Raw genomic sequence first — 22,378 nt, 5'->3', positions numbered from 1 at the left:
GACTCTTAGGGAACTAGGCGTGTGGGACAGCTGGGGTGAGTTGTGGGAGCCAGGGCTGTGGCTCGCTTGAGGGAAGGGTTTGATCTTCTGGCTGGCAGGAGAACTGCCCCCAGCTGGGTGCCCCAGAGAGGCCAGCTGCAGGGATTCCCCTCACCAGCTGCCTGCCACCCCAGCTGGGTCTCAGCCCCCAGGTGATTATAGAGGCTGCAATTCCTGCATCTCAGGATGTTCCCGCAGACCAGGCCACCGTAGGAGTTGGAGAGTTGGCACTATTTCCTTCATATCCTCACTGTGGCTGGAGCCAAGGAAGAAAGATTTTAGATTCCTCTGAGACCCCCACAGCTGGGGGACAGCAGGCTCTCAGAAGAGTTTGTGGGATTTCTGGTGCCAAATTCCCAAATTTCTAACAGGGGCAGTGTCTCATAGGGTTGGGAAGCTCGGGCTCTATCAGACAGTCTTCTGTGTGTATGTGTGTGTGTGTGGGGTGCCTTTGCCCCACCCACCTCTTACCAGCTGTGTGACCCTGGACAATCACCTAAACTCTCCGAGTCGCAGCCTTCTGATCTGGCAGATGGCTCTAACTGCAGAAGCTGCCCAGAGTGGTTGTGAGATTTCCAGGAGATAAGGCTCAGGAACCTTCCCCACTGAACCTGAAACAGCTAGGGAGCGCGGTTAGCATGGTGGTCATTCCCGTTGTTGCCTCTGGCCCCTCTGCGGTGGGGGGGGGGGGGGGACAGGGGCCCCAGCTGTTCCCCTGTGTAACTATGTCTGTTCAGCCTGGAGTAGGGGCACATGGTCCCAGCCATAAACAGGTCTGAGGCACCCCCGAGCTGCAGCAAAGAAAGCCTCCGAGGCTGGCCAGGAGACAGCCCGAAACCCAGGCCAGGGTTTGGCTCCGTCTGCTAATTATGGAGCGTTTATCTGGTGCCCAGCAGAACAAAGTGGCCAGTTCAGCTACGCTGGAAGTCTGAGCTCAGTGCTGGCGGGGGGCTGGGGAGGAGGCTAGGAATGGGGCTGGGGTGGGGGGGTCCCTGGGGCTAAATGGACCACATTCAGATATACCTTAAAAAAAAAAAACAACCCAAACCAAACAGGAAGCATGAGGCTGGTGCATGGGCTGGAGGTGGGATGCCTGCAGAGAGGATGGTTCTGCGCACAACAAGCGGCCATTCTCCCCGCCGAGACAGTGCCGGCTGGTCTCCCGAGGGGGCATCTCTGCAGAAGGCTGGCCTGTCGGGCTCCCCAAGGGGATGGGTTGTTTATCCTCAGGTTCCCAGGGCTCTGTGCCTCACCTTGGAGCCTGTGAGGAGGGAGCCTCACTGGGAGGGTGGAGGGACCCCTCTGTGTGCACCCCTTCTCCCCTCGTCCTTCCTTGTGTTGGGGCGGGACCAAGATGGGAGGGATGGACCCGGAAATCTCCACACGTAGGAGGGCTCAAACATGTGCAAGGCTGTCCCTTCCTTTATGTGTTTCGGGGTGCAGCTGGGACGCTGGGCTACTTCAGAACACCTGTGGTTTTTGGCTGTGAAGTTCAAGGTGCAGAATGGTGGAGCTGCAGAACCACCTTCCCGGCAGCGAGTGAGGGGCAGGATTGAGATCAGGCAGCCTGGCTCTAGAATCCAGTCACTAAACCCCTCTTGTCCGTTGTTGCCAGTCAGAAGTTGGACGTGGCCCCTACATGGGCCGGAGCACCGCAGGGGTGGCCTGGGAGGCCCTGGCCCCCCAGAGAAGAGAGGGGCGCTTTCCCTCCCTTGCCAGGAAGGCTTCAGAGCAGGTGGGGCTGGACGGGCCGCTGGGGATGGATGCTGCCCTGATCCCCTGCCCTCGCTGGGGAGGGCTGGGCTGGGCAGAGAGAGACAAAGCATCACTTTCCGTGAGGGTGTTCATTTCCTTTTCTCTGTCTGTGAGTCTTGGATTCTCCCTGCGGTGTTCTCCCTGTCTCTGTCTCCAGTTTCTCTGCTCGTCTCTCTGTATCTCCACAAGGGTCTCTGAGTCCAGGCCCATCTCTGGGAGTGGCTGTCTGTCCCTGTGGCCTTTCCCCAGCCTCTGTGGCGCTTGGTCATATGTCTTTGCCAGTCTCCCGAGAGGGCTCCTGTGCAGGCATTCCTCTCGGAATCAGGTGAGCTGCGGCTGTCTGGTGGGAAGTCTGCACTGCCTCCCAGGGACACCCACGATGGCCACCCATGGGCTGTTTCCCCTCCCGGAGAGATGTGAGACTGCAGTCCCACTTCCCTGTCCCATGCTGTGCCAGCCCTAGGAGCACAGGGGGCGGGCCATGCTCCCAGCCCCCACCCAGGCCATCCTGGAGAGGAGGGCCCCGCGTGTTTGGGGGTTAGGGCTAGGCACACGGAGGGCAGGAGTTTCTGGCTGCTCTTTTCCCTCTTTCCCTTCTCTGGCTGGACTGGGGGTCTCCTGGGTCTTATCTGTCTGTCTATCACCTGATCCCTCCCCACCCCATGCTAGCTGTTTTTCTATGGCCATGCCTGCCCTGCCTCTGTCCCCTGCTAGAAATAGCCGAGCAGTGGGCATTTGCCCAGGAAAGGGAGTGCCCTTTGTAGGGTCACACTGGCCCTCAAAATACCCCACCAGCTGTTTCCATCTGGGTCAGGTAGGGCATCAGGAACAGGCGTGGGGCAGGGCTCTGCCCTCCCTCGGGCATCTTCTCCCAATGAGGGGCAGTTCTCTCTCTTCCAGGCCTCTGTCATCCACTAGAGGGTGGGCGGTGGGTGAGCACCTGACCACGTTTGTTGAACACCTGCCATGGACCAGTCACTTGGTCCGGGGTGGGGCTGAGGCAGTGGAGAGAGATGAAACATGAGCTGACCTGCAGGCTAACTCTTCAAGGCTTTCCTACTTATAAGTCACACATGTGCTTGCCCCTCGGCATGGTCTAAACCTGGCTCCTCTCTAGACCCCTCCCTCTGCCTTCTCCTCCCCCCTCCCCTCTCTCAGTCACTGTCCCACCTCTCACCCCCACGGACCCCTCCTCTCAGCCCCCGGGGCCGAGCCCCCCTGATTTTGCACCTGCGTCACAGCGCTCTTCCCAGGGCTCCCCACGCTCCAGCCTGGCCCCTTCCAGCCGCTCCTCATCTCTTCTGTTGGGTTGGCCGAAAGTCCATTTGGCTTTTTCTGTAAAATAAAAGACACATTTTTTTCTTTTCACTGATAACTTTATTGATTTGGATACGTTGAGTATGTCGGCTCTCTCCCACGTGTTATAACACTGATGGTTGTCAATTAATGTCTTGATTTGATCACTATCAACCTCAACCGGTCTACCCGACAGACCCTTCGCACCTTCTCCACACACTGCACAGATCTTTTTCTGTGTTTCAGTTGTGTTTTTACCTTTCTTGAAATAATAAAGCCTAATATGCCGAACATGTTGCACATGTTCTTCCTTCTTCAATATTAAAATGACTACACCAAAATTCACCCATTTTGATGTTTTTTTTTTTTGATGTACACTGATATGACAGCTGTCACAATGCAATCTAGCAAAATTGTTTTGAATGACATTAAAGACAATTAAGCACTACTAAGAGGCATCGTACGAAAAAAACCAAACGAACTTTTTGGCCAACCCAATATTTTTAGTTGTGGAAAGTTTCAATCCTATAGAAAGGACTCTCACAGGCATCAGCAGACCTATGCCCCAGAGTTATCGGATGTTCACGTTTTGCCACATTTGGAGTCAGATCCTTTTTGAAAAAAAAAACGTGGCACAGATAGAGGAGGTGTCAGATAAATGCTAGGTTCCCTTCCTCCTGCCTTGGGTTTTACTAGAAGGTGGGACTGGAGGTAGGCCTAGGAGAAGGGCTTCGGTACACTGAGAAGGCGGTCCAGGCAGGGAGATCTGCATGGGTGAAGGTGCCAGGCAAGACTTCGGAGGGCACAGCCAAGGTCAGGGACATCCCTGTGCATGCAGGATGGAGCCTGAGAGGGAGGTGGGCCTGCACACAGGCACCCCGGCAATCCTCAAGCAGCCAGCCCTTCCTCTCCTTGCCCTTCCTCCCGCTTCCACACCTCATCCTAGGTGGGAAGCTGCCGTGTTTGTGAGGTTGCCGGGAGGAAGTCTTCACCTGGGTCAGCAGGGCTGCCACTTGGACATGCATCCGGCCGCTGGGTGCCTAGGTGGCTAGAGGACACAGGCTTTGTGGGGGAATTTGTCCTACCGCACTTCCGGGTTCTCTGACAGGAGTAAAGTCCCCCTTCCCTGCACCGCGCCCCCCCCCCCCCGCCCCCGCCCCCAGAAAGCCTGCTGGAACAGAGCCTGGGAAGCCGAGGCTGGCCCTGGGTAGCTTGCCTCGTTACCTCGGCTGCTTCAGCCCCCCACTTCCGGTAGCTCTGCCCAAGTTTTAGTTTTTGCTTTGGGGGTTATCCCCTTTTACCATCTGGGCCCTACCTTCTGCAAACAAAGAGGCACTAGGAAGTCCTTGGCCTAAGGGGCCTCCAGAAAGGAGAGGTTATAAGACAAGACTCCTGTGGGCTAATTAGTGGTTGACCTCAGTGACCAGGAAGGAAGCTGTCGAGGTGGCAGGTGCCCAAATCCGCCGTTGGTGCCATCAGGCCAGATCGGGGGCCATGGGCCACCTGGGTCAGCTGTTACGAGCACCTGAGGTGCCAAAGGGGTTCAAACCCAGTTGGGACCACCCCAAACCTGGTGGGCATGTCCTGTACCCAACCCAACAGCAAGTCAGCGGGCCCTCTCAGACTTCCCCCAGAAGGTAGCTTGGATCCGCCCCCTTCCAAAATGTAGCTCTGTCCCCACCCTGGTCCAGCCCCGTTACCTCCCACCTGGGCAACTGAATGGCTTCTTCAGGGACCTCCCCACTCATGCTCTTGTCTTCCCACCAAGTAGAGTGATCTCTTAAAAACATAATTCAGATCACATCACATCCCAGTTTATAACATTTCCAAAAAACTCCCTGTTTTTTAGAATGAACTCCCAGCTCCTTACCTTGTCCCAGGCTCTTTGTGGTGGGCTCCTGCCTGCCCTTCTGGGCTTGTCTCCTGCCATCCTCCCTTCATTGGCTCTCAGCTTGCCAATCACCCGCCTGTTCCTGGAATACCAAGCACAGTGCTGCCTTGAGGTCTTTGTCACTGCTGTTCCCACTGCCTGGAACTCCCTTTCCCTAGATCTTCAAGCAGCTGACTGCTGGGCCCTTGGACCTTGGTTCACATGAACACCCACCCCCACCCCCTCCAGGCAGCCCAGCAGAGAGGCATTCTTGACCACTTCCTCACAGAGCTCTCCCCCCAGAGAGGTCCCGGTCCCCCACCCCCGCCACAGCCCTGTCACTCTTAGTCACGTTATCACCTTCTGTTGTCTTCTACACTTCCCCCAATCTATCATCATCTTATCTAACATTGTCTGCTTGTGTACTGCCTCATCTCTGCTGCAGTGTGAGCTTTAGGAGAACAGGACCTTGCCTGCTCAGTAGCTTGTTTTCCCGGTGCCTAGAACAGTGCCTGGCACATAGTAGGTGCTCAGGAAGTCATGGAACGGGTAAACGAATATATGGCCAGCTGGAACTGAGCACATTGGTCCCATCTTGTCTGTGGCAGGTACATTCCAAGCCCCCCAGTGGATGCCTGGAACTGTGGATACTGCCAAAGCCTACATGTATGCTGTTTTTTGTCTATACACATATACCCGTGACAAGGTTCAATTTATACATTAGGTGCAGTAAGAGAATAACAACAATAACTAATAATAAAGTAGAACAGTTATAACGGTATGCTGTGATAAAGGGTATGTGTGTGTTGTCTCTCTCTCTCTGACAACGGAGCTGATTCCGGAGGCGACTCCTGAGTGACCGGCAGGCGGGAAACAGGCCTCGAGGACGTGCCGGGCGAAGGGATGATTTGAGAGGCGAGAGATTTCCTCACATTCCTCGGAATGGCACACATTTAAACTTTGTGAATTGTTCATTTTCGGAATGTTCCATTCAGTATTTGGGGGCTGAGGCTGACCAGGGGTAACGGAATCTGTGAAAAGTGAAATGGCGGATGGGGGGGCTAGTGTGCAAGGGAACGGGGTGAGAGAGGCCCGCCCCCGCTTCTCCACTCCGCAGGCAAGCTCTCCTGCGCAGCTCCTGGTCCTCCTTCTGCGTGCCTGTCTTTGCTCAGGGCGCACCTGGCTTCGGGGAACACTTACTGAAGATTGGATGGAGTCCTTGTGGCAAAGAACAGTGGAGGCCTCCTAACGTTCATGTGCACACCAGCTGCTTAGCAGTCTTGTTAAAATGCAGGTTCTGATCCAGCAGGTCTGCATGGGGCTTGATACTTTGCTTTTCCATCAAACTCTCAGGTGATGAAGTGGCTACTCTCAGGATCCCACCATGAGCAGTGAGGGCACAGATGCTGGAGAGGGACAGTTGGAGTCCTCCGTCCCTTTCTTTTTCTCCCTTCTGTGCAGATGTGGTCCTCCTCCCATTTGGCCATAGCCCTCTGTGACCAGATGGGGATTTGGTCCAGCAGATTTGGGCTCTGTGTGAGGAACATGGTTTTGGTGCTTTCCAGAAGTTGCCAAGGGGGGTCGGAGAGATGGTGGGTCCCCGTCATTCCAAGGCTTCCTGTGAGCTCGAACGGCCGTGTGTCAGGGCTATAGATGCCTGCGTGAGGGGGAGCCGGCCCCTCCCTACAGTGCGAGTCTGTGTCTTTGTGTGCCTTCTGCAAACCCGTGGAACCGGGATCTCAAGTTGGGGCTCACTTGTTTATGGTGGCTTTTACAGGTCAGCTGGCAAGGCCTCAGTCCCCACCCTTTTCAGTCTTAACTGGGGAATGCTTGGCATGCTCAGCACTGTATGTGTGATTTGGTGGGTGGGGCAGGGGGAGGAGGGTGACGGCTTTGCTTTTGGAATAGTTCAGTCATGTAGGAATGTAATGCCTGACTCGGTTGGATGCAGGTGATTCTGCATTTTATATTGTCTTCCCTCTTTCAATCTGATTGAACAGACCTTGACTGATCTCCTTTGTATTAGTCAGGATAGGCTACTTGCTGTGTAACAAACTCTCAGGGACTCAATACAATAGATTTCTTTCCTGCTCATGTCATGGATCAAAACCAACACAAGTTACTGGGGGGGTGCTGTGCTCCAGGGAGTCATGCAGGAACGCAGACTCTCCCATCTGGTGGCTCTCTCCCCCCGTGGATCTCTGTATCCAAATTTCTGTGGGGACATCTTACAGGTTTTCTGGAGGAGGCACACATCCCCTCTGCTCATATTTCATTGGTCAAAATTCAGTCACAGGACTGTACCTCTCGGCAAGGGAGGCTGGGAAATGTAGTCGAGTTGTATGTCCAGCTGTGTGTCAGCCTCTGCAGTTGATAGTGGGCATGTCAAGGCACAGATGTTGCTTATAAGAAGCTCACAGCCTTTTGAAAGGAGGCAGGTGTGTAAACAAGTAATTACAATATAGTGGTACATGCAGGTCTGTAAGTGTGACCAAATGGCAGCAGCCATCTAATGGAGGGAGTAAGTGAGGGGCAGACCCACACAAAGGCCTCAGGAGTGATGACAGCAGAAGAGCATGTGGGGTGGGGCATTCCAAGTGGGCAGAACAGAACGTGCAGAGGCACGGAGCTGTGGAACAGCACGTTATGTCGGGGAGGGCGGGGACCGCAGGCAGGCTGTGCGCTATGTGGGGATGTGCGGCAGTGGCCAGATACATGCCTGGAGACCTCGGTCAGGACGGAGGTCGTGAATCAGACTTGTGTGCCGTGGGAGGTGGAGGGCCAGCAAAGGGTGTGAAGCCAGAGATGCCACCACCAGTTGGGAGCAGACTGAAGCAGCATTAGGGATGATACTCACTTAGTGCTCTCCCCACCAGAACCTTTAAAGAGGTTTCATGTGTGTTTCCGTTTCCTACCTTATGAAGCTTCCAATGAGGGAGAGAATTGCGGAGGTAAGTGAGCAGGCAGGTGACCAACCCGTCATCTGGTGCAGCGGTCCTCCTGGCCGAAACTCCCTGGCCTTTTGCCATGTCCACCCGACAGCATGGGCCTCACTCACAGCCTGCAGTGTCTTAGAGGAAGCATTCAGCTCCTGTCCCTGAGTTTTAGGGTGGCCGGGCTACTTTGGGTGCTGAGCACCAGCGGCAGGCTCTCACTCCCAAGCAGAAGAGAAGCGAGCCCTTGGGAAGCGAGGGTTCCATACTGATGGGGCAAGGCCACAGGGAAGAGCCGTGATCCCAGTCTCCAGCCTTCTTCTTTAGCCTATTTTTTTTTTCTTTTTGCACAAGACTTTGGGTGTGGGTGGAGGGAAGGATGACGGTAGGGCCTGGGAGCACACTGACCCACTTGGAATCGAGAAAAAGTGGGGAAAGGGGTTGCTTGGAAAAGGGGAAGGAGGAAGCGAGGACATCGGATCGTCGATCACGAGTGTCCCACTTGGCTGCTCTCCAAGAGCATGCAGTGCCAGGGGACCAGCCCTGCAGTCTCACTGCCTGGGCGGCGGGCCGGGCCCAGGGCCGCGAGGGTCTGTCTTGGCCTCGTCTCTGCCAGGAATATGCTATCTTTGTCCCAAACTCTGGCCTGAATTTGATCCCATGGTGCCAGGGGCACTTGGGAGCCCACAGTCCTGGACCTTTTGCAGGGACAATCAGGATGAGAGGAAGTGAGAAACTCTGTGACTGGGGGTGTGGCTTAGCAGGAAGAAAGGTGGAGGTGTGGTCTCCCTTGTTCCCTCTCCACCTTCTTCAGGCCTTGTGTGCTCTGTGGACGGTCCTTGGAGGTCCATGTGGAAGAGGAAATTGTGGGGAAATTTGGGGGTGGGGGTTTAGAAACCTTGGGGGTCTCTGGGGAGGCTAGGGGAGAGCTAGAGACCCCCCAGGAGGGAACAGGGTGACTTTGGCTGGGACCCTGATGGAAAACACCCCCCCACCACCACCACATACCCCCACAGTCAGACCCATCTGAGGCTGGCCTCTTTCTCTGTGGGGAAGTGTTGCTGCCAACGCCCTGGGCAGGCGCCAGCATCTTTTCTGGCGATCTGTCCGGCACACAGATGTCTCTTTCACCACCGTTCCATCTCATGCACTGGGCAGATTCATCTTCCTAGGATTCCACTTGCACCGGGTTACTCCTGACCAGTGTCCTCCAGGGCCTCTTCATGCCCTAGGAGGAATCCCAAGCTCTTCCTCCAGTTTGAGATGACCCTCACACAGCCCGGCACTCACTCTCCTGTCCCAGCTCCCAACTCTCCCAGCTCCCACAGCCCTGCACCTTCCTGGGGATGAGAGGAGAGAAGGGTCAGCCAGCAGCCGGGGGGCGGAGGGGGGCACTGACACAGCGGGGGGTTGCAGGGGATTGGCGTGTAGCTCCAGTTGCACACCAGGAAACCGCATATCAGACTCTGGGATCCAGGGAAAGCTCTACGTGTTCTCCCCGAAGCCAGGCTCAAAGCCGACTGAATCCAGGATCTCTGACCCAGCCCCGTTGGTCACTAGCTTTCCCGGTGGTTGGCTGCTCTAGCATCATGCCCTTCTCCTCCTGGCCAAGCACTCGTGGTGGAACAAAGAGCAAGATCCTTAAAACAGTGAAGGCTGTGCAGGTACAGGTGAGGGACTTCAACGTCCTCTCAGCCTTGACAGTGAGGGCTGGGCCCCCTGGCCAGCAGCCCTAAACAGCTTTCCGAAAGCAGAAAGGGCTGCAGGAGAGCACCAGGGACAGGAAGATACTGCTGGAGTCTCTTCACCTTGACCCCGTTTATCAAGCACTTATCGTGGGGCAAGCACCGTGCTCACCTGTGTTATCTCATTTAATCCACACACCACCATGGGGTGGCTGTTTTTATTCACCCCCACTCTACAGATGAGAAAACTGGGTCCCAGAGAGGTTAAGTGACTTGGCCAAGGTCATGTAGCTCGGAAGGAATAAGCTGCAATTCTGACTTCACAGTTCAAGCATTCCGTCACTAACAGCAGTATTAAAATAGTGGTAAAGCAGTGCTAAGAGAGGCACCTGCTTCTCATGGTTCCCCCAATCCCTGACATGAGGTGAAATGCTTTACATACACATTTTCCCTTTTTTTTTAAAGATTTTATTTATTTATTTTTAGAGAGGGAAGGGAGGGAGATAGAGAGAGAGAGAGAAAGAGAGAGAAACATCAATGTGCGGTTGCCAGGGGCCGTGGCCTGCAACCTAGGCATGTACCTGACTGGGAATCGAACATGCGACACTTTGGTTTGCAACCCGCGCTCAATCCACTGAGCTATGCCAGCTAGGGCTACATTTTCCCTTTTTAACTTCTCACCAGCCCCCAGGAAGGAGAAATAAGCCTGGCCCTATTTCACAGATACATAGTTGAGGCTCACAGAAGTTAAATAGGAATAATTGCATCTGGCACTTGGCAGCACCTTCTCATGTGTCTCCTCCTTGGAGTCTTCCAACCCCTGTGGAGACAGGGCAAGTGTTTCACAGAGGAGGCCGTGCCTGCCCAGAGAGGCCAAGTCCCTCGCCTCAGTTGCCCAGCAAGTCTTTGCAGGCTAGACTGGCACCTTTCTCTCTTGACTCCCATCGAATGTTGTTGCTCTGAAGGCTTGGATCAGCGTGGTTGGGGTGCGTGGAATGAGACCACTGGTAGTCTCCAGGGGAGCCCTGTAGCCACTGGTTTGGATACCTTGCAGCCTGCGGAAGTTCCCCTGGGATGGCAGTGTGCTGCACACTTTCGCCTTCTTTACTCTATGAGCATCTCACTGCGAGGGTTGGGCTGTCATCCCAGGCCCCCGCCTGTTGATGTAAAGCACGGCCCAGCCAGCCCCCGAGCACTGATGGGCTGCTGGAAGAGCCGGAGGCCTCCTCCCTATGCCGGGCCCACGCACACCAGCTGGACGGCTCCCGTGGGGACCCTGGACACTCAGAGCCAGGCCAGACCTGGCCAAGACATCTCGCAGACTCAACTTCCCCTCGTGGGCTCCCTACTGCCTCTCTGATCTTAGGGCTGTAGCTTCCCAGGCACTTTCTCTGGCATCAGGGACGCAGCCTGTTGCCATAACAAGAGTGATGATGAGGACAGTAATGACAATCACAGCTGACATTTATGGGGCGCTTAGTCTGTACCAGGCTCTGTGCCAAGCGCTTCACACGCATTGTCTCACTCATTCCCCTCACCCACCCTATCAGGAAGGTTCTGTCATTGCCCCATTTTACAGACTAGGAAACTGATTTGAATCCAGATCCGACTACCTGTGCACTATTTATTGTTATTATTTACATTTTTCAAAATATTGTGTCGGCACCACTGTGAGTCTGGGAAGAGACTTTTCGTAGGAGAATATGGGCGAGTCTTTTCTCTTTTGATAGTCGGTTTTGATGTGCATTGGTGTTATTTTTTGGAGTCTTGTGTGCCCCCCAAATTCCAATGTGAAGTCCTAACTCCCAGGACCTCAGAATGGAACCTTATTTGGAAATAGGGCTCTTGCAGCTGTAATTAGTTAACATGAGGTCATACTGGGGTAGGGTGGGCCCCGTATCTAATGACCGATGTCCTTATTAGAAAGGAGGCAATTTGGATACAGACATGCACACAGGGGGAACGCCATGTGAAGATGAAGACAGCGATAGAGATGGTCCTTCTACAAGCCAAGGGACACCAGAGATTGCCAGCAAACCATCAGAAGTCAGGGGAGAGACATAGAACAGATCCTCCTGCACAGCCCTCGGAAGGAACCATCCCTGCCAACACCTTGATCTTGGCCTCCTAGCCTCTAGGACTGAGACAAAAAACTTCTGTTGCTTAAGCCACTCAGTTTGTGGTCCTTTGTTCCAGCAGCCCTAGCAAGTTAATACAGTGGGAAAATGCACGCACGCACACACACGTCCTCATGCAGTGTTGTTGATAGCAAAGCAGATGCCATTTCTGACAGCAAAGCAAACGACCAGTACATTGCCAGACCCAGCTGCTGAAGACAGCAGTTTAGTGAGTGTTAACTGCTTGGGTAGGCATCCGGGGTGTCTCTTGTGCCATCCCTCCCCCGCCCCAGAGCCTCCACCCACATGCAGTACTGTTCTCCAGATGAGTTCTGGAAATGACTCTCCTCTGTGTCCCATTTCTGGTGCTTTAGGACGCCCACATTCTGCCTGTGGGTATCTATCTGTTCTTACCCGGCTCTGATGCAACCAGGTAGTCATCTGCAAATCACTGGAATAAAGTATCAGGAGCCTCCACCCTGGGTCCCATCACCTTCTCTGACACATGGCAGCATTTTGTGGAACTCATGACTAAGTCCATTCACTCCAGCCTGGCTGCTTCCTCCAGCAGTCCTGAGCCTCCCACTGCCAAGCCATGGTATTCGCCATTCCTCCCTCTGCAAAGCCATCTTCCCTTTTCTACGGCTACCCTTTATTCAAGGCCAAGCTCTTCTGTGTCCTCGTCTGAGAAGTGTGCCTTGCTCACTCTGGCCACACCCATCTTGTCCTTCCCTGAGCTCTCGTGGCATGGCTTTTCATGCCTCTCCGCAGGCTGGCACTCACCTAGTGGTGCTCGGGAAACCCCGGTGCCCCAGCTCTCCCAGCTCCCAGTCAGACCACGCACGGACCATGATTGACACTCTCTGAGTCACACCAGTGCTGTGCACGGGACGACATGGGTAATGACCTCATTGGAGAGGGATTTGAAGTAATGAGGCTTGCATGTTTTCTAGAAAATGGTCAAGGGAGACCTCTTAGACTTGTTAGGGACTTCTGGAAGTTGGGTTGGCCTCTGCCTCAAAGCTGGGTGTGCCCTCCAGCACCCTGTGTCTGGGCTTTAGCACACTGCGGGCCCACGCCCCAGCAACCCAGTGCATCCTGCACATGCAGTTCCTGGCCGGGTGCACAGGTCCTCTCTGCCTCCTGTCTCTCTCCCTGGCTGCTGTGTCGGGGATACTTGGAGTATCCGCTCTGTGCACTGGAGGCTGTGGTGGTTTTGCCAAGAAAGTCTGTATCCCACCTGTCCACCCATCCTCAAACTCCCCTCGTTTTGGGGACTTTCTGAGTAACTGCCATGTTGCCTCATGCCTATGCTGCCTCTTTCTGTTTATGGACCACACTGCAGCAGCATCTTAGGGTTCTCATGTCTTCCCTGTGAATCGCATCCTCTTCCCCGATTGTATGGATGAGGGTAAGTGCCTTCCCTGCAAAGGGTCACTGAGTCAGCCAGTGCAGTTAGGAGCCCAGGCTTCAGAGTTGATGGAATGCCCTGCATCACACTCTGTCCATGGCTGCTGCTGGGGTGACAGGAGTGCTGACGACTCCTCCTTGTCCATGTCCACGCTCTGTGGCATCTGCACACTCTGCAGCCTTAGGACCTTGCTCTCTGCCCTCACCTCGTTCTCGCTTTATTATGGTAAAATATATGTAAGGTAAAACTGAATGGTTTAATCGTTGTGGTAAAATGTGTATAACATAACATTTACCATCTTCACCATTTTAAAAAGCGCACAGTGCGGTGGCATTGAGTGCACTCACGTTGGTGTGCAGCCATTGTCCCTGTCCTTTCCAGAACTTGTTCACATTAGTTTCTCATGCAAGTTTAGTGTCTTATACCGTCCAGGGGATTGTTTCTTTTAAATGAGGGGTACATGCCGTTTAGGTCCGAAGGCATGCATCTCTTGAGGGTTCTCTTTGATTTTGTACGTAACCTTATATTGGCTGTGAATACTGATGGCTCGATTTTTTCCTTTTCAGTCTGTCTGCCTCCCCTTTTTTTTTTCTTGTGTTAATATCTTAGCAGGGATTGTTAATGCCATAATGGATGGAAGCAGTGATGGTGGGTAGCATCCTTGTTTTGTTTTTTTCACTGAGGATTGTTTTGGGTAGATGAACATTTTCAGAATAAGAAAGTTTATTCCTATCCTTGTTTGTGAAATTTCTAAAAATCATAGATGGATATTGAGTTTTATCAAATACTTCATCTATAATGTGAGACTGATCATGTAGCCTTTTTAAAAAAAGATTTGATTTATTTATTTTTAGAGAGAGGGGAAGGGAGGGAGGAAGAGAGGGAGAGAAACATCAATGTGTAGTTGCTTCTTGCATGCCCCCTACTGGGGACCTGGCCTGCAACTCAGGCATGTGCCTTGACTGGGGATTGAACTGCGACTCTTTGGTTGGCAGGCCTGTGCTCAGTCCACTGAGCCACACCAGCTAGGACTTGATCATGTAGTTTTTATCCTTTATTTGCTAATGTGGTAAATTATATCAATAAATCTTCTAATGATGTGCCATTCTTACACTGTGAGTGAACTTTAATAGAAATGTCACCCTAATGGTGGAATTTCTGACTTCTTTCTTTCATTGAGTTTATTCATTCAGACTATGGTGGTCAAGGGGCCAGAGTCTGAATTCCAGTTCCTTACCTTGCTATTTAATCTCTCTGCATTTGGATTTCTTTTTCTGAAAAAATAGTGTAATAATAATCCCTACCTCAGAGAGTTGATATGAGAATTAAAAATGAGATAAGCATAGGACCTAACACAAAATTCTCAGTAAATGTTATTTTTACCATCAAACAGGCACTGGGCACCTGTTTCATGCCAGGACCTGTGCCAGGTGCTCCTAGTTAGGGAAACCGAGGGACCCAGAAGTCACCTCTTACCCTAACATAACCATTACCAGCACTCACTTTAACTCTCAGAAGCGTCCCATTAGGATAATAAATTACCTGTTCATCAACTGATAGATGAAAAGATTTTTGTATTGTGGTCTCCTTGGAGGATTTGGCTGGACTTGGCACACAACTAAGCTTCCCTAAATGTGAAGCAAAGCTGTGGTTGAGGTCGATGTAGGGGACCCTGGGGACCCCACAGTGTCACGGCCTTTCCCCGTCTTCTTGTTCGTGTTTTGTCCAAGAAGTCTTCTGTTATCAGTATCTTTGGTCCTCTAAAGGTAAATATGTGCCTTTTTTTCTATGGCTGCTTTTCGGATTTTCCTCTATCTTACTGATTTTGAGTCGTCTGCTTATGATGGGCCTTGGTTTATAGTTTTCTTTAGGTTTCTTGTCTTTGGAGTGGGTTGAGTTTCTTGAGTCTGTGAGTCCAAAGAATAAATCACAGTGGAAGTTTTAAAATATTTTGACCTGAATGAGAACACATGGAAACACATGGAAATTTGTGGGTTGCTGGTAAAGCAACTGTTGAGAGAGAACTTTTTACCTCTATATGCCTACATTTGAAAAGAAGGTTTAAAATCAACAATCTAAATTTCCACTTTAAGAGAAAATTTAAAACTAAGCCTAAAATAAGTAGAAGTAAAGAAATCATAAATATGAGAACAGAAGTAATAAAATAAACAGCAGAAAACCATAAAGAAAACAAACAAAACCCAACATAGGCTATTTGAAAAGATTAATAAAATTGATAAACTCCTACCAAGAATAATCAAAGAGAGAAGGTGAGAAAACACAAATTACCCATATCAGGAAGGAAAGAGAAGCTATTAATTACTTCAGGTTGAGCAATAATAAAGGAATGTTAGTAACAATTTTCTGCCAATAAGTTCAGTAAGTTAGATGAAATGGACAAATTCTTGATAAACTCAGCTTGCCACAGTTGATTCAAAAAGAAATAGAAAAATATGAAAGGCCTTTATATCTATTGAAGAAATTGACTTTATAATCAAATACCTTCTTGCAAAGAAAACTCCAAACCCAGATAGTTTTACTAGTGAATTCTATCCAACATTTAAGGATGAAATAGTACCCTTTTACACACAAACTCTTAGGAGGAAGGAATGTTTTCCAGCTCATGTGAAACCAGCATAATCTTGGTATCAAAACCTGATAATGACATTATAAGAAAAGAAAATTCAAAATAACATCCATATTGCCCCAGCGGGTGTGGCTGAGTGGATGGAGTGCCAGCCTGTAAACCGAAATGTTGCTGGTTTGATTCCCAGTTGGGGCACATGCCTGGGTTGCAGGCCAGGTCCCCGATTGGGGGTGTGTGAGAGGCAACCAATCTATGTATCTCTCATATAGTAATGTTTCTCTCCTTGTCTTTCTCCCTTCCTTCCCCTCTCTCTGAAAATAAAAAATCTTGAAAAAAAAATAACATCCATAATGGATATGGATGCAAAATTCCTCACAAAAGTATTAGCAAAGGAAGCCCAGCAGTGTACAGAAAGGGTAATACATCCTAACCCAGTCATTTATGGTCAACCAATTCTCTACAAGGATGCCGATGGCTTTCAAGCGGAAGCCCATGGGCTTCCCATGGGCAATGAAGGAACTCGCACAAAAACATCATAAAAGACTGCAAAGTACTGAAATAGGGAATTCAAACCAGGAGAGCTCTTTGAATTCAAAGTAAGGAGCTGTGTATGACCTCAGACTGGGTGGTCGAAGAAGGCTGGCCAGAGTGGATGTCCCTTGATAAGGCCACCAAAGAAGGAGGGGAACTGGGAAGCGCATTTCAGGCCACAAAGGGATGAGGACGTTAAGAAAAGCCACACCCATCACTGTTGTCCCTCTCTGCCTCTGTGGTTCTCCCTGATGTGCCCCCAGTGTCCCCCACAGGGACTGGTAAGCTCTCAGTCAGTAAAATGGACAAACCAAGGCAGAGGCTTCCCTTGATCTCTTATGGTCCCCAGGGAGACTGGGTGGCCTTGCCTCTTTGTAAGGGGACTTTCAGGGTCCAGGTACCACCAGGTTCCTTGTAGTGAATGTTCCCTTTGTTCCTGAGCTGAAAAAATGGGATTAAGGTTTGAGGATCGGAGCCCCAAAGCTGGAGTTACGGGGACCTCCACCCCCTTGGAAGGGCGAGGAGTTGGCCTCTTGGGCTACAGATGTGCCCCAGCTGGACGCGGTGCCCACACTTCTCTCTGCTCCGTGTGTGTTGCTGTTCAGCCCTGCCTCGGAAGAGCTGCTGAATCTGCCTTCTCTGGCGGGGGCGGCTCTCTGACAGGAGCCAGGCCGTCCTGTATCTCTCACACTATCCGCCCCTTAGGTAAACAGCCGGGCATCCTCCACGCACTGTGGGGTTCTGATGTGGTTGCAAAGGGCTCCACGAGCCAAACGCCTCTCTCTCTAAGAAGGACCCTGGCAACGGGCCCTGCTTTTCTTCTGGCCTGAGTCAGGCCTTTGCTGGAGTGACAGGAGAATCCACTTCCTGCCCCAAAAGGTGGCCGCAGCAGAAGTCTGTGCTGGGCGGAGCCTTCCTTCCTCCCCGGCCCACGCACCAGGCTTCCTCCTCCCGGAAGGCCTGCGCGGGCCTCTTCAGGAGACGCCCCCTGAGCCTTTCACTGAGCGCTTTATCTCTCGAACCCAGCCCTGCACAGGGAGCACCGACCAGGTTACAGGGCCACTGTGCAGCCTGCCTGGCCCCCTGGGTGGGGTGACATTGGGATTGTATATCAAACATGGCCCCAGATGTTTATTTTTTATTCCACCGCCCACCTCTGTGCCATAGACGCTGAACAGTGCAGTCTGCGAGCCCCCCACGCTGAGTAAACTCAGCTGGGCCGCCTTTATTTGGTTTGCTCTGGAGTCCGAACAAGGGGATTTGCTTTCTTTGAAAGATGACGTGGGGGCGAAGAGACTATCTCCGGCAGCTGGTTAGTGGTGAGCCTCGGGGATGCCACAGAGGACAGACGCTGAGGCTCTGCCAGTCCCACAGTGGGATTAGTGCCAGGTGTGGCTAGGCTCCGCACTTGAGAGCCAGGGCTGGAGGGGAGCAGGTGGGCTGGGCGCTCACTGGCTCTGGACGGGACCTGTTGACACAGTACCCTCAGCAAGCAGCTTGTCTCAGCCCCAGGAGGGCCCGGTTTCAGCCAGAGGTGGGGAAAGAGGAGAATCTGGTACAGAAGAAGGAGAAGCCAGCTGCACAGCATCCTCCAGGAGGCCTTTGGAGGGAAAACTCAAACCTGCAGGGCTGGCAGATGAGCCCGGCCTTCCAGGAGGCTCTCGACCCCACTGAGGGAACTTGGACTGCTCTGTAGCGGGGAAGGGCCCAGGGACTGTGGCTGTCGCTCTGCCACGCGGGCTTTATTTACCTCCTCAGGAAGCCTCCCCCGACCTCCTCCTTCAGCTTGCATGTTCTCATCATCCCCTGTCACTCCTGAACTTGCTTGTCTGTTTCTAGCACCAGGAGGAAAGTTCACCATCTTCCAGATGGGGCCCAGGAAACAGCATTTTTAACGGACACCCACACCCCTCCAGGGACTCAGGTGTGGGCAGACTTCAGACTGCACTTTGAGGGTCATCTTGCTGCGGAGCAGCCTGTCCAAATAAAAATAGAATAATAGGAGCCACATAGGTAGTTTAAAATTTTCTAGTAGCCACTTCAAAAATGTAAAAGAAAACAGGTAAATGTAAAAGATGTAAAATGTAAAAGATGTAAAAAAATGTAAAAGAAAACACTTTAGAAAAAATTTCTAAAGTGTTTTTTATATAACCTGGTATATCCAAAATATCATCTATCATTTCAGCATGCAATCAAGACACAAATTGTTAATGAGGTATTCCACACCCCTTTTGTTTTGTTTTACTGTCTTTGAAACCTGGTCCACAGGCTGGCAGTTTTAGCAGCACCTGTGAGCTTGGTAGAAATGCAGGACCTGAATTCCTGTCAGAGCTACTGAATCAGATCCTGCATTTCAGCATGTTGGCAGAGGCTTCGCATGTGTGTTGAAGGCTGGGAATCGCCCTGCTCCAGGTCTAGACTGTGAGCCACTCCGTGTGAGGACTGTGGCTTTCGTGATTTGTGGCACCTGCAGAGGGCCCAGCACCTGAGAGGCGTACGGCATATGCTTTTGGAGGAAAGGAACGAATGCTTGAATCCTGTCTGCCCCGGTCACTCCGCATTTCCTATGCACTCTTAATGAGAATCTCAGAATCCTAGGTCTGAAAAAGCATTTAGGAGTCGGAGAACAAGTGTGTGTCAGAGCTGACCGGGAATTTCAAGTTTCTGTAGCCTAATGCCCTTGAGCCCCAACTTGGGTGATCCCTGACTTGGGTGACCCCCCAACTTGGGTTTGTTAGCCACAGCTGGCCCCCTTCTTTCAGGAGGAGAGTGGTTTGAGAGGGCAGACCACACCAGGGCGCATTGCTGGGCCTGCCTTTCTCTGCAGGTGTCTCCATTCTCGCCCTCGGGAATTCGGTGGGACCATTGCTCAGAGGCACAAGGCTGGCGACACGCAGCAGCCATCCATCTGTTTCTCTGTCTTCTTCCAGAAAAGATTTAAGGCACCTATAAACATGCATAGATGTCAACAAATTGAAATGAAAATAGAAAAAGTAGTAAAGAGGTGTGCATGGATGCAGGGACTGGGATCTTCACTAGAGTTTCACACATAGCAGTGAAAAGTCAGAAACAACCTAAATATCCAACACTAGGAAAGTAGCTAAATAAACCGCGGCCCATCCAAGTATTGAATTCTGTGCCACACTTGAGAATGCCAACATGGAAGTGTGTTCACTGACATGGGGGTGTGCTGCCAACATAGTGTAAGAACGCCGCCGAGCTCATTGTATCTGTGTGCGTGGAAGAATGTCTGGAAGGGTGTATATCCCAAAATATTAATGTTGCTTTTGCAGGAGGAAGGGTTATGAGTAATGCTTACGCTCTTTTAGACTAGCCACTGCCTCTGTAATTTCTAGTTTTCCCCCTCAGTGAACATGAATTTTTATGTGATACAGAAATAAAATTTGCAAAACAGAAAACAAGTGAGGAAAATGGGAAAAAGAGCAAATCAGAGTCCTACTCTATGTAGAATTTATTTGAAAACATACTGATTTCTCTTAAAGTCCTAACCACAAGTTTATAGCATTACGGCACAGTGGCCTGTTTACATGTAGCAGGCAATTACTAAGCGTTTGCGAGGTGGACTCACAACGGTGGGGTTTGAAAATTCATGAGCCAGCTTTTCATACGTTGCGGTCTGCATTCGGGGAAGTGAAAATTCATAATGGTGCAGTCTCTGTTTTGTTTTGAACGGACTCCGACAATGACCCGCCCTCCATGTGTGGGCTCCAAATAGCCCGTGTGGGTTGGATAATGACCATGCAAGAGAGAGTCCTAACGTCGCGTGTGAAAGCTGGGTGGGTGGGTGGATGGATGGATGGTGCATAGGAATAGTGTGCGTGCGCGCGCGCACACACACACACACACACACACGGGAGGTCTGGCGTAGGACCACTTTCACCACCTTCAGTGCTAGCACTTAGATCCAGGGCACCTTCAAAAGGATCCTCTTCACTGGTCTCCCTGCCTCCATGCTGCGGCCCACCCACTACCCTGCAGCTCGAGCCGTCCTCTTCGTGATCTGGCGGGTCTTGCCTCCTGGTTCTCGTTGTCCGGACTTCGGTCCCTCGCTCGCTGTGCTCCAGCCACGCCGGCCTTTGCAGGTTCCTTGCGCTTCCTGTTTCCCCAGCCTGGAAACGCTGCCCTCCCCGGTCCCCTTCCAGTGTGGCTTGCCGCTGCACTTCCTGTGGCTCTCCGCTGAACGGCCACCCGATGGGCCTTCCTCACCACCCGTACAAAGTAACAACCAGGTTCTAGTTCAACACCTTATCCTAGTTCATTTGTCTTCATGGCACTTCTTCCCCCGCCCCCACCGGAGTACACACGTATTTGTTTACTCTCTGTCTCCCTCCATTAGAACGCAGACTCTCTGAGGGCAGAGGCTTTTTTTTTCTTTACTGCCCCTTTCTTAGTGCTCAGTGCACCACGTAGATGCTCAATAAATACAACATTTGAAGGAAGAAATGGACTTCAGCTGTCACGTGACTCATCTTCCTCATTTTATCAATGAGGTGCCTGAGGGTCAACTGAGAGAGCCCTGGGCCCTGCCCAAGGTCACACAGCTGGGTGCGCAGGGCTCCCCCTGCCCTCTGCACTCTGCTCCAGCTCTGCCTGGGCCTCAGAAGGGAGAAGGACGACACGCCGGGGGCCACAGCCTTGGCCATCCTGTCTCCTGTGTGTTTTTCCAGTTTACACAGAATTTCAGCCCAGAATAGCAGAAGAAAAAAAAGTTGTTCCTCCAGAACTCTGGAAACTCTTCCAGTGGGTCCGTCCCTGGAAAAACAGCCAGGATCTCAGGGTGGGAAGGTAGGAAATGAAGGTGGGGTTCTTCCAGCGTTGGGGGCAAAGGGCTGGATTTGGTTTTGCAGTTAAAACAGCATCCGGGTCTGTTCCCAGAGAAGGGGTTCTGGAAGGTGGGTTTATCTGAAGTGGCAGGCAGGCTCTTCCTTCATCCTGGCCTGGGAGGATTTGGAATGACAGGCGGCTTAAGGGCTCATGCAGCCTATGGTGTGAAAAAACTGGGCCCAAAGAAGCTTCTGGAAAGACCACTTGCAGCCTGGTGTGAAAGCCTGCTGAGTGGCATCTCCAGACCACCCCCACCCCCCACCCAGTCCCCATCCTTCCATGAGATCGCCCAGATGCCCCCTTTGATGCACAGAGAGCTGCTCTGGCCTCCCCGCTCATGCCCCATGTGGTTCGGTAACCGTCTGTGAAATGAGGGCTCTGAGGCGTCACTCACCCATGTGAGGACAGCCAGCCCCGGAGCAGTGGGTGGCGTGGGGTGGAGCGGGGAAGGGATGCCGAGGATCAGTCCAGGCTTCTGAACCCTGTCCCTCGGTGTTTCAGATGCAGCTTTTGGACAAGTTTCCCATTGAAGGTGGACAGAAGGACCCCAAGCAGAGAATCATTCCCTTCCTCCCAGGTAAGCTCTGGATGGCCCTGCCTGTGGGATAAGGGGCAACCTGGGGAGGGGCATTCCTTGGGCCAAGAAAAGTCTGCTCTTAAACCAGAAATTCCGGGCAGGGCAGGCCCAGGAATCTTCATGCTAACAGCTCCCCAGGGGATTGAACATCCCTGATTGTGAAGGCGGCTGTCCGCACAGGGTCCTCTCCCACCACCCCAGGGCCGTATGTGGCCCTGGGCCATGTAACTGCTGAGGAGTTTCTCAAGTTGGTGCACTTAGGGTCCTTTTTACAAAAAGCACAGAGACCAAGTTCTCCTCTGAAAGGATAAACACCTGCAGGCTGAACTCTCTCCAGCGGCTCCCCCTAGACCCACAGAGAACTTGAATGCAGCACACTTCCCTGGCTGGTGTCCACCCAGTCCTCCCTGCACCGCTGCGCAGGCGAGGCCCTGTGCCCTCCCTACCTGTCTTTGCGCCGTGTGGAGGGACTTTGGAACATCCCACACTCAGGTTTGTAATGACCTTAGACATTGCTCCTGTCGAGTTCAGATGCTCTGCCCACCAGGGGCTCAGAGCCCAGCTGGGAGGCTGTGGACACGAGTCTCCCAGAGCCGGCAGGAAGCCAGTGGGTGCCCTGGCGCTGGGGTGGGCCTGGCCTTGGGCATGAAGGCTGCCTGTTTGCTCAAGAAGGGGGACGGCGCCACAGGGAAAGAGGAGCTCGTTGTCATTCAGCCCCCGGGTGTTGATAAA

The 22,378-nt window shown here is 52.2% G+C and overlaps 1 protein-coding gene across 4 annotated transcripts in view; it reads left to right on the top strand.

Moving 5' to 3' along the window:
- The window catches only part of SH3PXD2A (SH3 and PX domains 2A), a 226,396-nt gene that overhangs the window by 57,224 nt on the left and 146,794 nt on the right, over positions 1–22,378 (top strand). For all 4 annotated transcript variants that reach the window (XM_045853788.1, XM_045853790.1, XM_045853787.1 and 1 more), the window contains one exon: positions 21,571–21,646. In XM_045853788.1, coding sequence (XP_045709744.1) covers positions 21,571–21,646 — 76 coding nt within the window. The remainder of the gene's footprint in view (positions 1–21,570; positions 21,647–22,378) is intronic.

The sequence above is a fragment of the Phyllostomus hastatus genome, unplaced genomic scaffold (genome assembly GCF_019186645.2).
Source record: "Phyllostomus hastatus isolate PE091 unplaced genomic scaffold, TTU_PhHast_1.1 phas_scaffold_1066, whole genome shotgun sequence".
NCBI classification, from domain to species: Eukaryota; Metazoa; Chordata; class Mammalia; order Chiroptera; family Phyllostomidae; genus Phyllostomus; species Phyllostomus hastatus.
The sequence above is the reverse complement of the archived record's forward strand: the minus strand, read 5'-3'. Positions and strand labels throughout refer to the sequence as shown.